The sequence below is a fragment of the Numida meleagris genome, chromosome 5, assembly GCF_002078875.1.
Source record: "Numida meleagris isolate 19003 breed g44 Domestic line chromosome 5, NumMel1.0, whole genome shotgun sequence".
In the NCBI taxonomy this organism is placed as follows: Eukaryota; Metazoa; Chordata; class Aves; order Galliformes; family Numididae; genus Numida; species Numida meleagris.
Window position 1 is genome coordinate 71036743 of NC_034413.1, and position 21392 is coordinate 71058134.

The following is a 21392-nucleotide window of genomic DNA, read 5'->3' on the forward strand; positions in this document are numbered from 1 at the left end:
AATGCCTTCCGCCCCGCACAAGCCAGCAGCACAGCAGCTCTCCTCCATCACCAGCATGCAGTTCTGCAGCACAGGCCAGGCACAGGGTTCTGCTGCATGACCCGGAGCATTTGTGCTGCACATCCCCTGCAGTAAGGGAGGTTTGGCTGAGCTGTGTCCCCGGGCAGCAGCAGTGTCCCAGCGTCACCTCTGGGACCTACCCCTGCATCAGGTCTGGGCTCCGCCCCGCTCCTGGTGGGACCTGGTCACCGGCTTTAGTAGAAGCTCTTGCTTTATTGAAGACCTCTGAAGACTGACTTCGGTAACAGAAAATAAATAGAAAATTTGGACTCAGTCAAAACCCGTCATTAACACTAACTATGCTGAGGGAGTTCTTCAAAGTTCTTCACCTCTTGCAGCGAGTCATTTGTTATGTTAATGAAGAAGTCCATGATTCACTCTGATTAAAAATTAAAATAATTAATAAACCAGAGCATTTTAAATACCATCAGTCCTGCTGTAAGGCTGTGTGGGTAAGGAACGAATGCAGCCTCATGCTCCACCTGCCCCTGGGGGAGCTCCCGTGCGCGGTCCGGCCCCGCCGCAGTGTCACACCCGGCTTTCCTCCTCCTCCAGCGCCCGGTGAAGGCCTGGAATGAATTTCAGAAGATGCTTTCGGACACTGGATCTCCTGCTCTTCCGCGGGAGCGTCCCGAAGCTGCTGGAGCTGCCGCCACTCTCCCAGAGCGGGGACATGGAGCCGCTGCTGGCCAGGCTGATGCTGCGGTGCCTGTGCAGGGAGCACCTCCCGGCCGTGCCATCGCCGTCCCTGGGCAGGAAGCACTCGTCGTCCACGCTGGACTGGCGGCTCAGGCTCTCTGCTGCAGAGTCGTCGAAGGCACCGCTCTGGTAGAAGCTGTCCTCGCTGTCCAGGGTCATGGAGCTCAGCCGGCTCCGGGAGCTGCTCTCGCTGGAGAAGCGGGTCTTGGTCAGAGAGAGCGGTCCTGGCATGCAGTCCCCAAATAAGTTGGCCTCTTCCAGCTCCATCAGAGCATTGTCGTTCACCTCTCCTGGAAGCAGAGGTCAAGGAAGAGTGTTATTCAAAGGCTCAGCAAGCTCCTGCAAGCAGACACAGCCTACAACTCCACACAGCTGCCTAGATCTGCTGCAGGGAGGCCAGCCTGGCTCCTCTTCTCCGCTCAGCCAAGGCCACCAGCTGGGCCTTTGTCCTGGCCCAGTCTCCTGCCCTTCCACCCCACCATGGTGCTGGGCAATATCTCACCCAGCACCACATCTCACCCCACATTTCCAGCTATATTGGGCTCTCCACTGCTGCCTTGCCGCAAAATGCAGAAGCAAAATTTCTCCCCAGGCAACCCATAAGGAGGGGAGGGCTTTGTTTGTTTTCAAGTCCAGTTAAAAAAAGAGAATAGAAAAGAAGCTTTGCAACTTGCATGAACTCCTCTCCTAGAACTCAAGCATCAGCCTAGCACCCAAATCCATTAGACACTGATAAAAAGCTTCCCCAGGGGTCAGCCCCATGCCCTCACTAACACGGACAATAGAAAGCAGATGGAAACCAGGTTAGAGGAGTGCCTGGTGCTGCTCAGCCCCAGCTTCCTCCAAAGGACTGAGCAGTGCTGTGGTTTGCCACTCGGAAATGGAGACTCACCATGCAGCAAGCGCTGTTCCTGTAAGTGCAGCGAGCGCAACTCCACCCACTTCTGCTGCAGAGTTTGCTGCGAAGGATAAAAAGAGCTGTCTGTCATTCACACTTTCACAAAGTTACAAAACATTTCAAGTAAACCAGGTTCCCAGAGAGCACTCTTTGCCTACAGGATGCGGAGGTGTGCCTTCTTTTTGCCAGCACAACACAGCTTTCCTGGGGCTTAGCAAGCCTCCTCCAGCAAGCTGCACAACTTCTCTGGGTGCTTTGGCTGAGGTACTGTCCATGTGAGATTTGCAAAAGCAGGAGGCTGAAATCTGGAATGCGGGCAGCGCGTATGCAGACAGCCTGTCACTGAGCCACTGTGCAGCCTGCACGTGCTGACAACCCGTCCTACCAGTGAGCAGCATTACCTTATTTCCTCTGTTGCAGGTCAGCCATTGATCTAACAAATAACTGCTGCACTGGTTCAGAAGCAGCCGGGTGAGCGTCTGCAGGGCCACGTGCACCATGCACTGCCCTGGTGACCTGCACCAGCACACGGCCGGGCAGCCTGGCAGGTCACGCGGCTATCCATGTGAAGTGCCCAGGCAAAGCTTGCATGGACAATATTGCTGTTCCTTGCACATTTTTCCTCCGTTCCACATTCCAGCAACACCAATCAAACACACCCCTATTCGGGGCAAGGCACCAGCACGGCAGCAGCCCTCGGCCCTGGGGCTATTTCCAGCCCTTTGTGCCCCAGCCAAAAGCACAGCCACCTGGTGGGGATGGTCTCTCCCATCTCACCAGATGTCGCTGGCAGCCTGCCTGGTGCGTGGTGGCACGGCGTGGTGGCACACTGCAGACGCCGGGCACGGCCCTGTGCCACGCACCAGGCAGGAGCACCAGCTGAAGCAGGCTGTTTCCCCAGCTGACACACAGGGCCAGGCCCACACCCAAACTTCACACAGCAGCGAAAGCTCTCATCGCAGAGGCTTGGCACTTCTCGGAAAATGCTGCTATCTGAACTCGAAAGCACAGCGTTTCACAGCAGTTTTGTCTTCCGAAGTTCTCTGAACCGTACGGGGAGGGGCAGCCACTCAGTGCTGCTCACACAGGCATTGTCCCCAGATGCACACGGATGGCAAATCCTGTACCTGCTGCCAAGCTCTGGCAAGCCCGAAGCATTCACCATGAGGTTTATTCTATCCAGGTCAGTGTCCAGTTTGAAGTACCCCACTCCTGCCAGGTTGGCCTTGGCTCGGTGCCACCATACAGAAAAACCCTCCGTCAGGTGAAGAACACTCCAAAGTGTCTACACATCGTGTTTTGACATTTTCCAAATGCTGGTTCAACTGATTATCTACTTAGAGCACTCGTTAATTTTCAGTCTAACCACGTTTAAGAAGAGGCCAAAGTTGTCTTAAGAAGAGGTCAAGATGATCAAAGTGATTTTTAAATTATTTTTTCATCATTTGACCTAACGAAAAACAAACCTATGACATGTGGTCAACATTTATTCTTCCCTAAATCAGGCAGGGAAAAAGCTGGAGAAGCTCAGCATCCCTGGCAGGATGAGCATTGGGATGCTCTCAGAAAATGCCCAGGGGCTCACAGAGACCCTTTGCAGCCCCAGAGCTGGAGATCTGGGGGTTCCTGGGGGTTCCTGGGGGTTCCTGGGTTGTGATGGAGAGCTAGACCGCTGTGGTTGTGGCATGACAGCCTCAGAGAGCACCTGGTGCTGCAGCTGGAGCGATGCCGCAGTGCGCTCAATGAGGTGGTGCTGACATCATCCCCACGCACAGCAGTGGCACCCGGCCCCTGCAGCAATGCCCACGGAGGCATTGGGGCTGGCAGCACCAGCACTGGGGACACATGGCCCCACGGCCCCTGCCACACCCCCTGGCCACCCCCACAAACAGCGGACCCACAGCAGCACTCTGCATTTGACAGCAGCGCAGTGGTTCACTGCGTTACCTTCAGCAGCTGCAGCTTGGTCTCCAGCTCCATCTTCCTCAGGAACAGGGCCCCGTTGACAGTCTCCAGCCTGGAAAGAAGAGGAGCTTTGGATACCAGCACGGGGGAGTGGTGGCCCCGCAGCAGCACATGGTGCCGTGGTGCCCTCAGGGAAGGGATGCACATGGGACAGAGGGTGTCCTGATGCACCATCGCCTCCCCTCAGCAGCTGGATTCAGCAGCTGGTGCGGGATGAGCAAAGTCACAGTGTGGGCAAGAGGTGCACATCACAGCCCTGCGTGTCTGCGACAGTGTGGCACTGCTGCTTAGCACAAGGTTTGCTGGCTTCCGATAGGACAGTATTAAACTCAAAACACAGTGAAGGGCAGATGCCTACCTTAAATAGTTCCCTGAAGACTTTATCAAGTCTACAATTTGCTTGTGACTAAAACCATCAGTGTTCACTCCATTGACATTGGCAAGAATATCACCTGCAGAGATAAGCAGAGGCTAAAATAAGCATCTTCAGAATACACATACTTCCACATTCTCTAAAACAAAACTAACGTGGAGAAAAGCAGATAGGGCCACCCCAGAGCAAGGAAAGAACACAAGTCGTTACCAATTTGAAGGCCAGAAGAATGGGCAGGACTTTCCTCTTGAATTTTGCAGACACAAGTGCATACCTCCAAGGAGTAATCATTTTGGTTTGGAAATCGAATAGTCTGTAAATAGCAAAGAAAAAGTGCTGCTGATATTGAAGCCATGTCAACAAGTAATATTTAAAACACTGTCATACAATCTAATTTGATTTCATACAGCTTTTGTACGTAGCTTTCTCAAATGAGAAGGCTCTGGTGAGCAGGTTATAGTATCATGAAAGTGAGAGTGCTAAAGGGTTATAACCTAGCAATCAGAAATGGTCTCCTAATGACAGAGAGCAGCAGAATCCGACAGATGCATGTGCATCGTTTTTGCAAAATCTAGTTTTAAAGCAAGCAGATTCACCGCTCCCAAAAACTCTGGAACTTCAGTCAAGAACTGCTCTTAGCAGGGATGCAAATTGCTTCCTGCTTCACACCACACCTGGGAGGATATTTCACTTTCCCAGCCATGGCAGAGCACGGCTTTGGCTGTTCAGGTGGTTGACTTCTCCTCACTGTGAGTGCTGCACTAAGCCGGCGGGTGTTGCCAGACGGATCAGTTAACAAGGACAACCCAAGAGCTGAATCTGCTTTTTCTCTTTGGTCTCTTAAACTCATTATCTACATATGTACCTGCCTCCCCCTGCTTTAAATTCCTGACTCATACATTTAAATGTACATTAAATAACTCTTAGTAAAATCCACCGTCCTGTTATCAACTTTGACACTGGTTTGGAAAAATGCTAAGCTGAGAGATACGACCCAAGCAGATCTTGCAGCGACAGGAAATGTATTTTGGGTTGCATGCAAATATCAGTATTCAGCCACATCCTCTGCCAAGAGGATGTTTAAGACTAAAGCTGAAGTTCCTGAAAACCTATGACAGTCAAATCTACCTTACGTATGTCATGTTAGATTCTCAAGTTCCTCAGTCAACAGTGAACACACAGGGATGAATTCTGTCATGAGTGCAGAGATTATTAGGGCAAATCACTCCAGTGCAGTGATTTCAGCCTTAAAACCATCGCAAAACTTTCAGCTAAACTAAGAACATGACACGAGGCTCCTGAAGGATACACCACTGCATATTCTCGGCAGTAGGATGAGCTTGCCTTTTTATTTGGACCTACTTGAGCGGCCCAGAGGAGCAGGATGGGATTCACCACGCCTAGCTGAGGCGTCTGGCCGCCAGCTCAGCATCCTCGCCAGAGCCACCCAGAGAGGCAGCTGTCCCCAGCGAGTGACTGGCGGCCCTAAGAGCCCCAGTTCTGACCAGGAGGATGGGCTTCCCCCTCCACACGCCTTCCTCTCTTCACAGACCATGGAAGAGGGTCAGGCTGTTACTTTGGAGTGGATAACTGGGCGTTAGGTGGCCATGTGACTCGGAGCAGCTGATGTGCAAACATCTGTGCACAGGCAGAGCCACACCGCGTCCATCTCACCACCAGCATCCAGCTAATGAGTGGGAAATACCAGTATTGGAAATACCAAAAGCAGCAGCACACGAGAGACTCTGCCTTCAGCCACCGCTGTGATTCTGATGAGCTCCTTGCAGGTGGCGGACCTAGAATCTCACGTCCTCGTTCTGGGTTGCCTATATTCAAATTACAGTAATAATGAAACTGCAACTTCTAAATAATGGCTTATGCTTAGTCCCAAACTGACGCTGTCATTTCACAGCCTGGACTTTCTAGTGAAATGCTCACACTGAATGTATGTTCAGGAAGAAATACGCCAAGAACAATTATTTTTAATCAGCGTGTCACATACAATGAACATCTGCCCTGGCAATTTATACAAAAGCCTGATAATTGACTCAATTATCTTCCCTTCTGAAAGCTCTCTGAAAGTATTCACTTACACAATCATTAGTCACAGAATCAATGCTGAACAAGGTGGGCTTTCCCCAGAGCACTCCCCTCACCGAAGCTAGCACGTCCCTCTGCACACTGACGCAGGCACGGCGGTGCCATGCCATCTCGTGCGGCAGGCACAGGTCTTTTTACAAAAAGAAATAGGGGTTTGATCTCTCTCTTTTCACGTAAAAATATTTCCATGTGACATTCTCTGAAAATACGATCACGCAAGGAGGAAGGAAGGCGTTCCCATTGCTCATTTCTTATCTGAGATGTCTCTTATGGTCAGTGCTCCAACTGGCGATGGGACAAGGCTCTCATCTGTGACCTACGAGGACTCCTCAGAAGCACATCCCATTTCTGTACCGCTTCTTAAGCGCTCCAGTTTCACGAGGAACTCACAGGTATCTTTCTCTCCCACATTAATCTAGTTTGGAGGATGTGATGCGGAAGATTTTGCACAGTATTTTATCTTTAAATGAAACAATTTGTCACGTAAGTCCTACCTGGATTTCAAACCCAAATGTCTCTTTGTCTTCTTTGAATATAGAAATGAGGTGTCTGCAAGAAAAACGCTCAGAATTACCCTGTCTGTGTAGCAGGAAAAGCTGTGCTGCAGAGGGCAGTGGGCACAGCACAGCTCCCAGCACAGTGGGCATGGCCCCGAGCTGCCGGAGCTCAGCGAGTGCTGGGACACTGCTCTCAGCCACTGGGTTTGAGTGGGGCCGAGTGGGGCTCACTGGTCCTCATGGGTCCCTCCAACTGGGATATCTTATCGTTCTGTGACTCCACTCCGAGCCCCTCCACCCTACTTCCCCCAGAAGCGATCCCATCCCGCTGTGGGGCATTTTTCCCTGAGTGCATCACTGCTTCTGCCAGGCCAACCCCCCGCTGCCTCCATCCCACCCTGGGCTTCCCTATGTGTGCACAGCCAGCGGGGCATCGCGTACCTCTGCGGCCGGGAGCAGTCCCCCAGGGAGCTGGATCTGGTCAGGGCGAGCTGCAAGCAGAAAGGGAAAAGGAAAAGCATCAAAAGGAGGAATGCCGCTGTGTTGCTGTTAGGCTGGAGATCAGTCCCTCAAAAATGGCACAGACCAGCTCTTTCATTTTTCCAAATCTTTTAAACACAATGTTCACCACGACCAAGATATGAACACCGCAAAGCACAGAGCAAAACAAAATCATGGGTATGCTTAGCACGTGGTAATGTTGTTCCAGTTGTTCTCATCCAGAAAACATCAAGGGATGTTTTCCCCTGGGAGATAGTGCTGCGCTGCCAGTCCCAACCTGATGTGAAAGCATCACCGCCCACCGGCTTTCGGCTGCCCCGTCCTTCCTGCCATGAGCTAAGGGCGGAGAGCTGAGTCACCGCTGGCCGATACCCGGTGATAACACTTTGTGCAGGGGTGACAATGTGATCTCTCCCAGTCGGCTTTCAGAGCTCTCAGACGCTGTTCCCAAGGAAGAGGTGAGCACAGTGGGACGTGCCTGGGGCCCTGCAGCAGCAGGAGCCGGAGGAGCTTGAGGCAGGAGGTGCTGAGGGCTGCTGTGCTCGCATCCGTGAGTGCAAGAGGAAAACTTGTGATGAAACCCCAGAAAAAAATCTGATGGGAACAGTGCCTGGAGCAGGAAACTCTTTACAAGAACTGCTGGAGGTGCAGCTCCTCAGGAGGGCAGAAATTGGAAGGACCAGAGGCACAACTGCTAAAGAGGAACGCTGCGTTCCATAGGGCATCAGAGGAGGACCTCCTGCTGCACTTCAGCATTCAACACTACAACAGGGAGGCTCCAAGACTGTGTAAGCCAGAGATTTCCAGTGAACATTTCCACTAACACTGTAACTATCACCTACATGGTGCCCAAATCACACATCTGTTATACTGAGACTTCACCTTTCTTTCACACTTTTCCCCTAAAAAAATCTGTAGGTATTTGTAAATTCAACACCTACCAAAAAAGGCAGAAAGCAGACACAAGCATACACATACACACAAAGCTGCAGGCAGCTCTCAGCAGCTACTCATGGTGGCCGAATAGTGCTTCCAAGCTGATGCATGGCCATGGCAACAAGCACCCAGCATCCCTGCTTCGGGCAAGGCAAGCTCGTGCCTACAGAGGCCTGAGAAAAGCCAGGATCAGCACTTAAACATAGATGCTTTCCATAAATGAGAACCAAAAATAAGGAATTATATTATCACTAAATTGTATAGTCGATATAGTAAAATGGCCCAGGCTTCAATGGTGTAAAGCCAGTGTGCAACCAGCAACACAACCTCCATTTTATAAACTTGTGTTTAACTGGAGAGAGAAGCAGGGAGGAGCAGGGGGTGCCATGCAGTGATGTGCTGGATAAGGGGAAAAATCTCGCTGCAGGCACAAGCACGGGCTGCACAGCCCCTGCCTGATGTACAGGCTGGAGTTCTTCGTTAGCACACACAGACACACACGGCCACTATTGCTCATTTGTCTGCACCAGGACCACAAAGTTCTGCTCTGTCACTGCCGGCGGTGGCTGCACCAACACAGCAACAGCGTGCCCAGCACTTGTCTGGTGCTGGCTGTCCTCTCCATCCCCAGGATTGCATGGGTGGAATGTGCTTCTATTACTGCACAAAGCAGAGCCTTCAATGCACAGACATTATGTACCAGTTTTCCAATAACACTTCAAGATTATAATGCGTTTCAAGCACTTTCAATTTAGGCTTATTCACACCAGACAAACAGGTGAGCTACAATTGCTCAGCTGGCAATTTACAGCAGCAGCAAAAGACGGTTTTGTTGGACTCCAGTTGCAAACAACAGAAATGTGCTGTTCTGAATGAAAAGGGAGCTTATAAACAGGAGGGAGACTGACTTTGTACACAAGCAGATAGTGACAGGACACGGGGAGTGTCTTTAACTAAAAGAGGGGAGATTTACATTAGGTGTTAGGAGGAAATCCTTTACCCAGAGGCAGTGAAGCCCTGGCACTGCCCCGGGCTGTGGTGCACCATCCCTGGAGGTGCCCCAGGCCGTGGATGGGCCCTGGGCAGCCTGAGCTGTGGGGCAGCCATCCCACGGCAGGGGTGAGGCTGGGGGGTCCCTTCCAGCCCAACCGTGCTGTGGTTCTGTGACTGGTTCTATGAAAAGCAGAGTGACAGGGACAGCCAAAGTAGCTACAATAGTTATAGCAAAATATCCCAAAGTTTGGAAGGAAACAACCCACGATAGGTGCTTCCTGCTAGAGATGCGGAACAAAGCCCAGCCAGGCCACCGTGCTGAAGCACACCCAAGTCTAAGGGAACACCAGGCAGCAAGATCCTCTATCTTGCAGCACGCCTGGAACGAGGAACCGCAGCCTGGGCAAGCACCCAGCTGCAGAAGCTCTGCTGCCCCCAGCACCCGCGGACAGTCTCCTCCCGCACCTCCTCTTGGCAGCGCTCCCGCACGACGGCTGCTGGAAAGAGTCCATTGCGACCCAAACTCCCGCCCTGCCCGCGCTGCCCTGCGGTCCGGAGGTGCCCTACCTGCTTGCGGCTCCGCGGCAGCGTCCCCACCGTGCTGACCAGCTGCTGCAGCCGCCTGCTGTCCATCGGCGCGTCCCGCTCCCCGCCGCCGGTGCGCTGGCTGTGCTGGGCGAGCCGCCGCAGGGACATGCCGCTGGAAGGGCACTTACTTCAGCATCACCAAGTGCTGCGGCACAGCGGAGGGAGCGCGGGCACACTCTCCTCTCTGAGCAATCAAAAAGTATGAAAACGGAAAGCGGGCCATGTGACTTGTGGTTTAGGTGCACATTACATAAATCTCTTCTTGCAGCTCGCCGGGGCTGCTCCGTGTGCTTGTGCTCATATGAGAGTTAAGAACTAGGCTTGGCAGCCGCAGAGATCTGCTTAATTTTTCCGTTCCTGCACACAATAACAATTCTCACTGAACAGACTCTACTTGCTGTAATAATGTGTCCTTAAAGAACTGTTTGCTTTAGACACTTGCCTGAGCTCAGCTTGTTCATTCTTTCACTTGCTCGGCCTCCCTTGCTTTGCTCAGATTTCCTTTTGGCAAAGTCGGGAAAATAATGCTTTCTTTGGACAACAGTGTCAGCGCATGATTTTCCAGCCACAGGGAGGGAAGCAAGAACTAAAGGCCACGGCCTGAAAGTAGAAGCTGAAACCACTGCTCTGCCCTTGCTCTGCAATACCTTTAGCTGAGCACTGGCGCGGAGCACTGACTCACCCAGCAAATCAGGTTTGTGAGCAACAGCAGCGTAAGCGCAGGGGCAGAGGATGTGGGCATCAGGTGCCGTCCCGGCCTGCGGGGCCTGAGCACATAGAGGAGGGCCAGGCGGGATCTGAGCAGAAGCTCCGGGTCAGTAAAACCAGGAGTGCAGTGGGATGGGCCATCCAGACTGAGAGATAAGCAAAATCCAACTCCTAGCACAGGGATTTTCAGCGCTGTTTTTTGTTTTGCTTCTCCTCCTAGCACAGCCGATTTAAATCACACCTCTGCAAGAGTACGCTCGTTTTCCTCCCCCTGTTTGCCAGCCCCTCGCCATGTCAGCACACAGCGAGGAGCTGCCACGGCTTTCACCCTGCAGTGCTGTGGGTCAGCACACACCGGCCATGGCGTGGGATCGCTGCCAGCTGCTCCCGGTGCAGCGCCAGGCACACCCAGCCCCGTTCCCCTTGGGGCCTCCTCCATGCCCGACCAGGCGGCCCGCACAGCGCCTGCACACGTGTTTCGCTCTCCCTGGACTCACCCGCTGGTTAAGGTCTCTTTTTATTTTTTAATCTCGTGATGCCTCATCTTGCCTTCTTTTTTCAAATAAAATTCCAAATAATTTCTGGAGCGACGTCCAGAGGAGGGCCACAAAGATGGTCAGAGGGCTGGAGCACCTCTCCTGTGATGAAAGGTTGAGGGAGGTGGGATTGCTCAGCTTGGGGAAGAGAAGGCTCCGGGCAGACCTCATTGCGGCCTTCCAGTACCTGAAAGGAGCTTACAAACAGGAGGGGAACTGACTTTTTATACAGGTAGATAGTGACAGGACAAGGGAGAATGGATTTAAACTGAAAGAGGGGAGGTTTTGATTAGATGCTAGGAAGAAATCCTTCACTCAGCATGGTAAGACACGGGCACTGTTGCCCAGAGAGGTTATGTGTGCCCCATCCCTGGAGGCATTCCAGCCAGGCTGGATGGGTTCCTGGGCAGGCTGATCCAGTGCTTGGGGAAGGGGGTTGGAACTGGATGGTCTTTGAGGTCCCTTCCAACCCAAGCCATTCTATGATTCTATGATGTAAAACACTTCTTAAGAATGATAGCAAATAGGATACTACAAGCTATTAAAAAAATGCTATGTTGTCTTCAAAAACATTCAGAGCTGGAAAGGAAGTCAAAAACAACTTGAGGAAGGAGCCAAGCAGCCCAGTTCTGCAGACCAAGCAGACCTGGCTCGCTGCCCTGAGGTGACAGAACAGGACAGCGGGGCACTGGAGGTGTTTCCTGACCATGAGGTGTGCAACCAGCTCCCAGCCCCACGGCCTGGCTTCCTGGAGCAAGCGCCTGTGCTTCTGCAGCTCAGTGGTGCACATATCCCGGCCTTGGGAGCGGGCTTTCGTCTCAGCCCGGAGAGGTGAAGTATCGGCACAGCAAAGTGCTTGTTTCCTGGTGCCAAAAATCCAGGCTATCAAAAGATGGATACAACACAGATTTTGCAGGTGATTCAGGTAACACAGGAGGCAGAAAAACAGTGTATCCCACTTTTTAAAAAGAGCTGACAATACTTTGGGATACAATAGTAAGCAAAGGGATTTTTATTTTTCCTTCAAATAAGTCCCAATTCCTGGATAGGAATGATCTGTAACACTCCAGGGGTTATCCCCCACACGACACTGAATGTCTGTTTGAAGGATGTTGCCTGCCTGTGTCTCGCTGGGGATCCTGAGGAATGTCATTTCTTTGTTCAGCCAACAGCTGAGTTACCACTGGTACTATTAAATATATCCAATTTAAAATATGGCCATGGAAACTTCTTTATATTTGATGGGTATTTACAAACTGATCAAAGAAGGTAGGAGGGGAAGGAAAAAGGGGAAGGAAAGCAGTGCGTGATGGGAGGGAAGCTGTTCCATTTTTTCAGAACGCAGCTGTACCTCAGAGATGAGAGCAGTGCCTCGAGCAGGCTGAGTAATGCAGGGATGCGGTGACTCAAAGCCTCTTCCTCCTTTCCTGCCCACCATCACCACGCCAAGTCCCTCTGAAAACAAACAAAGCGCATTTCAGTTCCTCAGGCAACCCTCTTTTACGTTTCTGAAACCGAGTGACACATCTCCAAACAAGCTGAGAAGAGAAATTAAATCTCCCATCAGATCAGGGCTCTGTGGGAGCCGCACCACGGGCCCCGTCACACTCTCCATGGGGACACGCACACACACACGTGCCCACACCCCCGTCATAGCGTGGCCGGGCCCTACGTGGCACCCAGTGGCCCAGGGCAGAGCACATAGGGCAGGCAGCCCTCTGCAGTCACACCGCACGGGGGAGGCCGGCCAGGACACGACGGGCAGCATCACGTCCCCACCAGGAGCACATCCCTGTGCTGCACCGTTCCAAACAAAGAGCCTCTCTCGGTACTTTTAGAAGAAGGTTTTGTATCTTCACATTTGTACACGCGTACAGAAAAGCCACAAAAGCCATTTTGCTTATCTACTTGTCCTTTGTGCCATCAGATTTTCCACTTGACAAGCAGCTGGCAAGCCATGCAATGACTCAGAGCAACGGTCTGCAAACCCAAATGAGCATCACTCCCTGTGCCTCTGCCCTGATCTGCTGAGCTGTCCCACGGGCTCCTGTCTGCTTCCTAACCAGCAATAAAGATATTCATAAAAGAGGGCTAATTTTCAAGAAGTCTTCAACAACGGCTACCGTGCTGAGGGTTGGAATTGTCCTGACAGGTTACATTCCTCACCTCAGCTGCCGTGATTTGACACGACATTTTCAAACAGTTGCAAAGCGCAAGACAGTGATCACAAGCAATGCTCTTGGTGGCCGTTCTGCAGCCAGTAAGTTTCCAGCACCTCTCATTTAACTCACCAATGAAATCAGAAAGGTGTTCTACAATGGATCGTCGCAATGCAGCTTCAGCAATCCTGAAGTACATGGAGTATCCGTATAGTTTGCTCCATCTGACTGTAACCCCCTGTTGCAATGAACACCTGGGATTTCACAATGGCTTTGCACTGTGCACTGTTGGGGCATCTGGAAGTGAGTTTCATTTGAGCCTTCCCCGCCATGTGCCTGGTGCTCCCCGGAGCTCTGCGCTAAGCGTGCGTGCTGCAGGAGCACGGTGCGTTGGCAGAACGTCTCAGCACCTCTGGAACATGGGCTGGTGAAATGGTTGCAAGCACACTTAAGGCCCACTGCAAAGCTTCGGAAGGCTGTTTGCAAAGACAAACGTTACAAAGATATTTCAATGGGAAAAACAAACAAACAACAAAAGAAACAGTGTATTTTAATTTCCCTTACGTGCACTTCCAGCCCAGGTTCCAGCTGGATGCCAGATCTTATACTCATGATGGTATTAACGCCAGCAATATCGGAATTACATTCTTTAATATTAAGTGACAGAACCTTAAAATGTGATCCAGTTCCCAGCCTCCCAGAAAGGTCAGCCCCCAGCCCTGTACTCTGCAGTGCAGCTGCTACTGGACAACAGAGATACAATGGAACGCAATGAGAGGATAACGCTGCAGCCTACTGATGGGGAACGGTTTGGTGTTTGGTTATTCATGTGTTTTGTATTTTTCCTCCCTATAATTTCTTTATGGTCTGCCTGCAAGGCTCTTCTGCACTTACACACATCCTGAGTTCCCACAGCCTGCTCTGGCCCAGGAAGGAACTCAACAGGGTGCTTTGGCTTCCAGCAGCCCCAGCTGTTCACGGGCAGGCCCACGCTATCCCACGGCTGCAAGCCCAGCACTGCAGCCACCGCTCGCAGGAGCTCAGTAAGCAATGTGGCACTCACTGCTTCTCCTGCATGCAAGCTCCGAGCACATACTAGCACAGGTGTGCACGCTGTCCTTCAGGCCTCCTAGAACTGCCACTGACATCTTTAAATTGCAACAACACTTTCCATGACAAATCAAAGCCTTTATGTACCACACGCTGCTTCACAGCGATGTTGGGTTTGCCATTGCTCTGTGTTCAGATTATTGTGACTGAAACACCAGCTGCAGATCTCCAAGGGGAGCTGTACAGAAAAGAACAGCAGTTAGCATCCCAGCATGGTGCAGTGCCCAGGCTCAGCACTAACCCAGCTCTGGAATGCTCAGGAAGTGGTGGGAACAGCCCCAGGAGCAGATTGTGCCATGTGCCACCAGGGTCCCCCACTGTCCAGATCCAGGGCCATGCCCACGCTCCTTACCGGGCAGAATGAAGGCAGGAGGCATCTGTTCTCAGCAACACGTGGCCCCATACCCCAGGGAGCACAGAGCCGGCACCTCACCTCAACACCAGCGTGCAGTGGTGACTGCAGCACAGTTGGTTGGCCTGGACACAAGCACACAGAGCATTAGCCTGGCCTCTTCTGGACCCAAAGCACATCGAGTGCCCCTCAGCACCTCCACCTCCAGGAAAGCCCCCGGCATCCTGCTGACGTGCCAGCGGGTGTTGGGTTCTCCCATGGGCAGCAGGATGTGCTGGAGAGCCCCAGGAGACCGCTTCCAACCTCAAAGCACACACAGCACATCTCCTGGCAGCATTGTGCCCACAGCCAGAGCATCCCTGAGGCAGGCTGCTTCCAAAGCGCAGCAACGCACTCACCTGAGTTCCCTGCAGCACCTGCAGAAGGACAGAACTCGCAAGCAACCACCGGTAACACGGCGCTGACTGCAAGGAAACGAGAGAAGCCCACAGCATTCTGCAAAAGTCGTGAACATCTCAATATGGCTTTGTAGTGGTGAACTTCATGCTGGCACATCTTTAAATTGAGCACAGCCTGACTTAAATTCCCAGGTTACAGCTACAAAAGGGAGATTTTCAAGCAAGGAAGGGCTTCAGAAATCACAGAATCCCAAAACGGGGGGGCTAGAAGGGGCCTCTGGAGCTCCCCCAGCCCGACCTGCAGCAGTTCCTACAGCAGATGCACACAGCGTCCAGGTGGGTTTGGCCCCATCCCCCTGCCCCCCTCCCTTCAGATGTGGGTCAGATCAGCTCAGGCCCCTCAGCCTTCTCCCCTTTGGGCACACAGCCCATGGGCTGCCTATGGCCGCCTGAGCCTTCCCCAGGCTCCCCCCAGCATGGACACAACAGACAGAGCTCTGCACTTCATGGCAACGCACGGCAGAGTGCGCTCAATTTATTAAAATCTCCGCACCTTTCCGAAAGTATATTGGCCTGTAAAATATGCATACAAAATACAGCATCTCAACAAATTATTTACATCCAGCTGAAATTTCACGCAGCAACTTTAGCAACAGTTTCAAAAATAACTTGCTGCAATGTACACTAGATTGGGTATTTCACAAGGTGCAGATTGGATTTCATCACTAAGTTCTAAAATATCGCAGCTCTTCCATTTAAAATATGAATGCTTCTTTAAAAAACAGACAAGCTGTTTTTTGAGGTTGACAAACACTACACATTTCTCTTTGGGGACTGAAAAAACCACAGCAGATTCAGACACAAATGTGATAGCTACAATCAAAATACATTTGGTCTATTTATGCCAAAAATACATTCAGAGCCTTTGGTTACAACTTATTGCACATATCTTCCATCCTGTAGAAATGCATTGTACCTCTTAATGCTTTTCTGCCCTGTAGATCCATAAATGGTTCTGAGCACACAGAGCAATGGCTCCTGAGTTCCCAGCAGATGTAAGTGGGGTGTGATGGGATTTGTTACGGGGTTACGTGAGGGAATGAGTTTGGTGGAGTGCAAATGACCACAAAAACAGCAAAGTGCAAAAGAGATTACAGTTTGAGTTTCTCGTGGGGTATTTCGTGGGGGAAGACTTAAGGAGACATAAAATAAATGAGGTGCTAATGTTTGTTAATTAACTTTCCCTTTCAGTTCATGTTCTGCGCATGATGTTGTAGGTTTTTACTACAAGTAAACTTAAAAAAATATACAGTAATTCCCCCAGGTGAGATAATGGGTTAGATGGGCTAGGAGGGCCTGGGCTGCAAGCAGCCTTCTGCATCCCCAGGCCTGAAACATTCCAGGAGCTTAAGAATCTGCGCTTTAACTGCAGATTAGCAGCAGAGATACGAATCTCTCTCTTAAGAAGCCTAAGGCTCCCTAAGGAGCAAAGAAGTAACTCAGTATAACCACTGTTTCTAAACTTGAGTGTTTACATGGAGGGAAAAGGCGACAAGCCAAATATTCTGTTGCTTTTTTAAAGGGAGGGTACAGCTTACAAACACCTTAAAGCCCCATACAGCAGCACTGGCCACCTGGCTCCCTTGTGTTCAACTTCAGTTTGTTCGGATGTGTATTCACCTCTCAACAGCGACAAAACAAAAGGAAAAAGACCCAGTGCAAAAAATACCCAGCTAAGGGAAAAGCAGGGGAAAGCAGAGAGCTCCCCGCGGTCACCTCGCGGTACCCCTCCATGGGGAACACAGGAACTGAAGCGATAAGGAGCAAATTGCTCCTATCCCACTGCTAGCAGCTTCAGAGCAATTGTTCTACAATTTCAGGGAGCTGATCTCAGTGGTTAAGAGATGGCCTTTTCCCACTCAGTAACAAACACCTCGATGGCCCCTTCTCAGCTCAAGGGTTTTTTTCATAGTTGTTCTGGATAGGAGCAAGCTCTGAGTCTCAGGTTTGCGAATCCTTTGATACTCAAGTGAGCGTCACTGCTGGCATTACACACTTGCAGCATCTTAGGAAGTACACATCTGCTTGAACTCTTGGCATCGTTCATGCAGTAGAAGCATATGAGAGTGAAATGTATCAGATGACTTTGATCACTTCTCAGAAAGCATGCCAGACAAATTCTACTAGCAATCTGGTAGAAATACTCTCACCGTTCAGCAAATAGACCATGAAACAAGGCAAAGGCTTGCACTGCTCAGCACAAGCAGAAGCAAACAGAAGTTATTCAAGGAGACCGATTTCACTACAGCCTATTTATGGGGCAATTTGCATCTGTAAGAGTCCATATAATCCTCATTTGTGCATCAGAATGAAACACGGAATACTGATACGACTGATCATCCCATTCATAAGAAGTTTAACCCATTCTTCCACGCAGAAGCCCCTGTTCAAGAGGTTTCACAACAAATACTGAACTTAAGGACCATAATTAACCAAAATCTTACTTCCACAGAGCTGTGGTGCTACACCAGATTTCTGCAAACCTTCACTTCTCTGGGGACGTCCCTGGGTTTAACTTCTCTGGACCACCTGCATTTAGAAACGCCTACAGAATCAAGATTATTGCGCAAGGTGTAAGGTTGGCAATCAAAAGCCCTAGAACACTGCATTCAAACACACATGGGACAGAAGCCGCACAGTGCCAGAACATCAGGGCATTTGGAACACACACACCATTTTTCACAGCCCGTAGAACCGTGGTGATTTGATTTGGGGCACAGACACTTCCCACCAGCCTGGCGTCGCTACGGAAATTCAGAGGAACTTGAGAACAGGCTGCACCGGCTCTGTGCAAGCACATCACACCCAATGCTTCCCCGCTATGGGTACCTAGGCTGTGACAGAGCACAGCCCTCGGGCTGGGGCGCAGGCACCACTCAGACAGCAATTCCCAGTGCCAGGCACCGGGCTGGAGGCAAGCACGCTGACCCTGCACCCGCACATGGCTCCATTGCTGCCCAGCCTTCCAGGAGCCAGCGGTGTTATAGCCTTCCCCAGGGCATCCACAGGCACTGCTAACTGCTGCCACTGGCAGACTGGCAAGATGCTGCATAAAAACACACACTTTCTCAGCTTCGCTAGAATTTCTCCCGTTCCATCCCTATGTGTTCATCAGAAAATTATTGCCTGCGCTACTTTTCCTAGTAAAAAATCAATCGGCCCTTGGTCGATGCATTCAACTCAGATGAAAAGAACAAAATAAGTTCAACTCCTAACTATAATACTGCATGTGAAACCAAGACAATAAAAATAAAAGTAAAAAAAAATAGATGCTTTTGTTCACAATATATATGCTCAGTGGAATTTTCACCTTATTTGCTTAGGTAACGACAAATACAGTATTTAGCAATGCATTTTACTGACAGCCCCCTTTCAGATCCCTGCACAGAAGCAAGCCAAAAGCTCGATGAAGTTTGGTCTTTTGCTCGGTTTGAGGATGAAGCGCGTGGTTTCTCCTGCAGATGTGCTTTAAGCAGTCCCAGCTATTTGCAGTGCACTGGGTTTGACCAGGATAGAAAGCACAACAGCAAGAAGTACATTTACACCGACGCTGCGTTTAAAGCTCCTTTCCGCTACGAGCCTAGCGTCCCATTTTCCTCAGGCAGCCCAACCAAGCCCGTGGCTTGCTGTACAGAGCAAGAGCTACAGGTCAAAAGCGGCCCCTCCCGGCGGCCAGCCATGAAGCCAGATGGCAGTGCTCTGGTCCGGGCACTTGAACACCAAACTGCATCACGTGAGGTAGACCAAAAACAAAAAGGATATCACACGTTAACAGATGAACAGCAGAACGCAGTCCCCTCTTCGCGCTGGGAGCCGTTAGGTTTTGGAGTCCTCCTGCACGCAGAGCTGTGACACGGTCTTCTTGATGCGCAGCGCGGTGAGCCGCGCCGCCCCGTTGGCGTACCAGCACTCGCGCATGATGCGGCCCATCACCCGCAGCGCCTGCAAAGCAACAGGCACGGGAACAGGGAGAACGGAGCCGGCCGCCGCGCTCAGCCCCCACGTGCAACACAGGGGAGATCAAATACAGCTCCCTGAAACAGCAGCGTTACAGCAATGCCATACACCAAGACCCATGCTCCAGCACCGAAGCTGGATATTCAGCATTTGGTGCTAACCCAGTTTCCTCTGCATGGACGTGGGAGCTGAAACTAGTCCAGACACCGAAACGCACTGAAACACTGCAGAGGCCGAGCACTGAGCGCCCTCTGTCTCACCGAGCAACTCTGTTCTTCATCTAGAGAGGTTTCCTAGAGGGCTGCTCTTACCTCACAGCTTTGCCACTGGTTTGGAATATTTGGTCGGAGCTTCTGCTCACAAACCACCCTTCTCATATCTTCTATCGAGGGATCAGAAGGCACGACGTCGTAGTAAGGCAGCTGGTACTCCTCAGTGATCCCTAGGAGAGATGCAGCAGACACGTCACAAGATGCACAGCAGCTGCCCCAGGATAAAAACATGGCTGATGTTTTCATGGGCAACGAGAAGGAACAGAGCAGCTTTTGTGGCCACCTCATCTCTCAGTAGAGAACAAGCGCTCAGCAACAGATTTATTTCTACCTTCACATCCTGCCAAGATAATTGAGAGTACAGGGCCAGAGACACAGCTCCTTTAATTGCTCTGTGTTTATCTGGGATAAAAGCAGTCCGGATTGCAAAATGCCAAGGGCAGGCAGCGCACCTCCAACGCAACACCTTCGTGCTATCTCCCAGTACACCAGCCCAAGAGAGTAGATGTCCGCACGCTTGAAGGACTCGAAGATGTTGGTGTTCATCACGTCATCCAGTATCTCAGGAGCCATGTACCTTTAAAGGGGACACAGGTCACAGAATCACACCACGACAGAATGGTTGGGCTGGAAGGGCCCCACAGCTCCCTACCCCCTGCCCTGGCCTGGCTGCCCCCTGGCTCAGGCTGCCCCGGCCCCATCCTGCTGCACCCACACCTCCTTGTCCCCACCCGCGGGTTCTGGGGGATGTCGATGGTGTTGAGCACGGAGTCGTGCTTCACCGCCAGCCCCAGGTCCGCGATGGCGCAGCTCTCGTTCCTCTTCACCAGGATGTTCTTGGACTTCAGGTCCCTGTGAGCGATCGCCGGCTTGCCTGTTCACGGGAAGGAGAGTGCCGGCTGTTCTGATGGTCACAAAGCGAATTGTAACGTAATGAGCAAGCAAAACAAAAACAACTGCCATCAGCTTTGGTGCTATTCCTCGTAAAAGACAAGACAGTCAACTTTGTTCCAAGTAAAGCCCTGCTTAATGCTATCCAATTAAAAAAAAGAAAACAACAACAACAACAACAAGACCTTGAAGGTGTTTTTGTTCAAATATTTGTATTTCAGGAACAGAACTGCAAATTCCCACTCCAAAGTCACTTAGGGAACTGCTCATCAGTGCACCCTCCGACAGTTGCTCCCATGGACACTTGCTTACAATGGCTGGAGCAGGCCAGGAGAGCCCAGGGGAGCCCCATCACATAACAGCAGAGAGCTTCATCCAAATGTAGAGCAGATCTTCGTGTCTGACTGGCAAGGAAGGGTCTGTTTGGGCCGCCCCCCCAAAAAACAGTGCTGAAGCTCAGAAAATCTGCATTTTAAAAGCTGAGAGGACTGCAAACTCAGTCAGGATGACTATTTCCTATCCTCGGTTTGCACTGTATCACATACACTTACGCTAAGAGCATTTCTTGCAGTGCAACAGCATGTAGAATGCTCTGCTGCCAGCTAAGCAATACGCATTTCTGTCAGCAGCACTGAGGTCCCCTAGCATAGGTGAATCCAGAGGATCAGGAGGAGGAGGAGGAGTGCTCACCCTGCGTGCCCACGATCTCCATGTGCAGGTGCGCCAGTCCGCTGGCAATGGACAGCGCCAGCCTCACCATGCCCTCCGCTGTCACCGTGCCCCTGTTCAGGTAGTCAAACAGGGAGCCCTGCTCGTGGTACTCAGACACAAGCCACAGCTGGGTCCAGGTCCCGTTGTCTGTTGAGAGGAAGCGATGAGATGCAGCTGCCTAAGGGAAGGCACGCGGAGAAGCCCACCCTGCCCTTTGGCCAGCACCCACCCCAGCACCCAGACCACCCGGACGGGGTCCCAGTGCACCCAGAGCCCTCCCCAGGCAGACGCGTGGTGATAGTCTGCTTCCCAGTCATTGGAGGAAACTCCACTGTACCCTTGTTATCAGCAGCAATAAATCCCAGGATGTTCTCATGTCTCAGCATAACTGTCTGATAAATCTCTGCCTCTCGAAACCAGGACCGCTCGTCTCTCGAGGAGAAGATTTTCACAGCCACATCTTCCCCGCACCACTTTCCACGCCACACTTCACCAAAGCGGCCCTTTCCTACAATCTCCTGCAGAACAATAGTCCTTGCGATTGTTCTTTGTACGAGCAGAGGTAAGCCTGGTTTGGAAAGAAAGGGAAGGGAAGGGAAGGGAAGGGAAGGGAAGGGAAGGGAAGGGA

At 51.4% G+C, this 21392-nt stretch overlaps 2 protein-coding genes across 4 annotated transcripts in view; both read right to left on the minus strand.

The window, feature by feature from the left end:
- CYTIP (cytohesin 1 interacting protein) lies at positions 254–9897 on the minus strand. Its single transcript, XM_021399825.1, has 8 exons — positions 9590–9897; positions 7034–7083; positions 6590–6644; positions 4206–4308; positions 3981–4074; positions 3605–3674; positions 1652–1718; positions 254–1049 (listed from the first exon to the last, which is right to left on the minus strand). Exons 1-8 carry the CDS (start codon positions 9716–9718, stop codon positions 589–591), a joined length of 1029 nt encoding a protein of 342 aa, XP_021255500.1. The 5' UTR covers positions 9719–9897; the 3' UTR covers positions 254–588.
- Positions 15372–21392, minus strand: part of ACVR1C (activin A receptor type 1C) — a 21447-nt gene continuing 15426 nt past the window's right edge. For all 3 annotated transcript variants that reach the window (XM_021399984.1, XM_021399983.1, XM_021399982.1), the window contains 6 exons: positions 21102–21332; positions 20744–20911; positions 19880–20036; positions 19615–19739; positions 19202–19332; positions 15372–18875 (listed from right to left, as the gene is read on the minus strand). In XM_021399984.1, the coding sequence (XP_021255659.1) occupies positions 18750–18875; positions 19202–19332; positions 19615–19739; positions 19880–20036; positions 20744–20911; positions 21102–21332 (938 nt within the window). In that variant the 3' untranslated portion in view covers positions 15372–18749. The remainder of the gene's footprint in view (positions 18876–19201; positions 19333–19614; positions 19740–19879; positions 20037–20743; positions 20912–21101; positions 21333–21392) is intronic.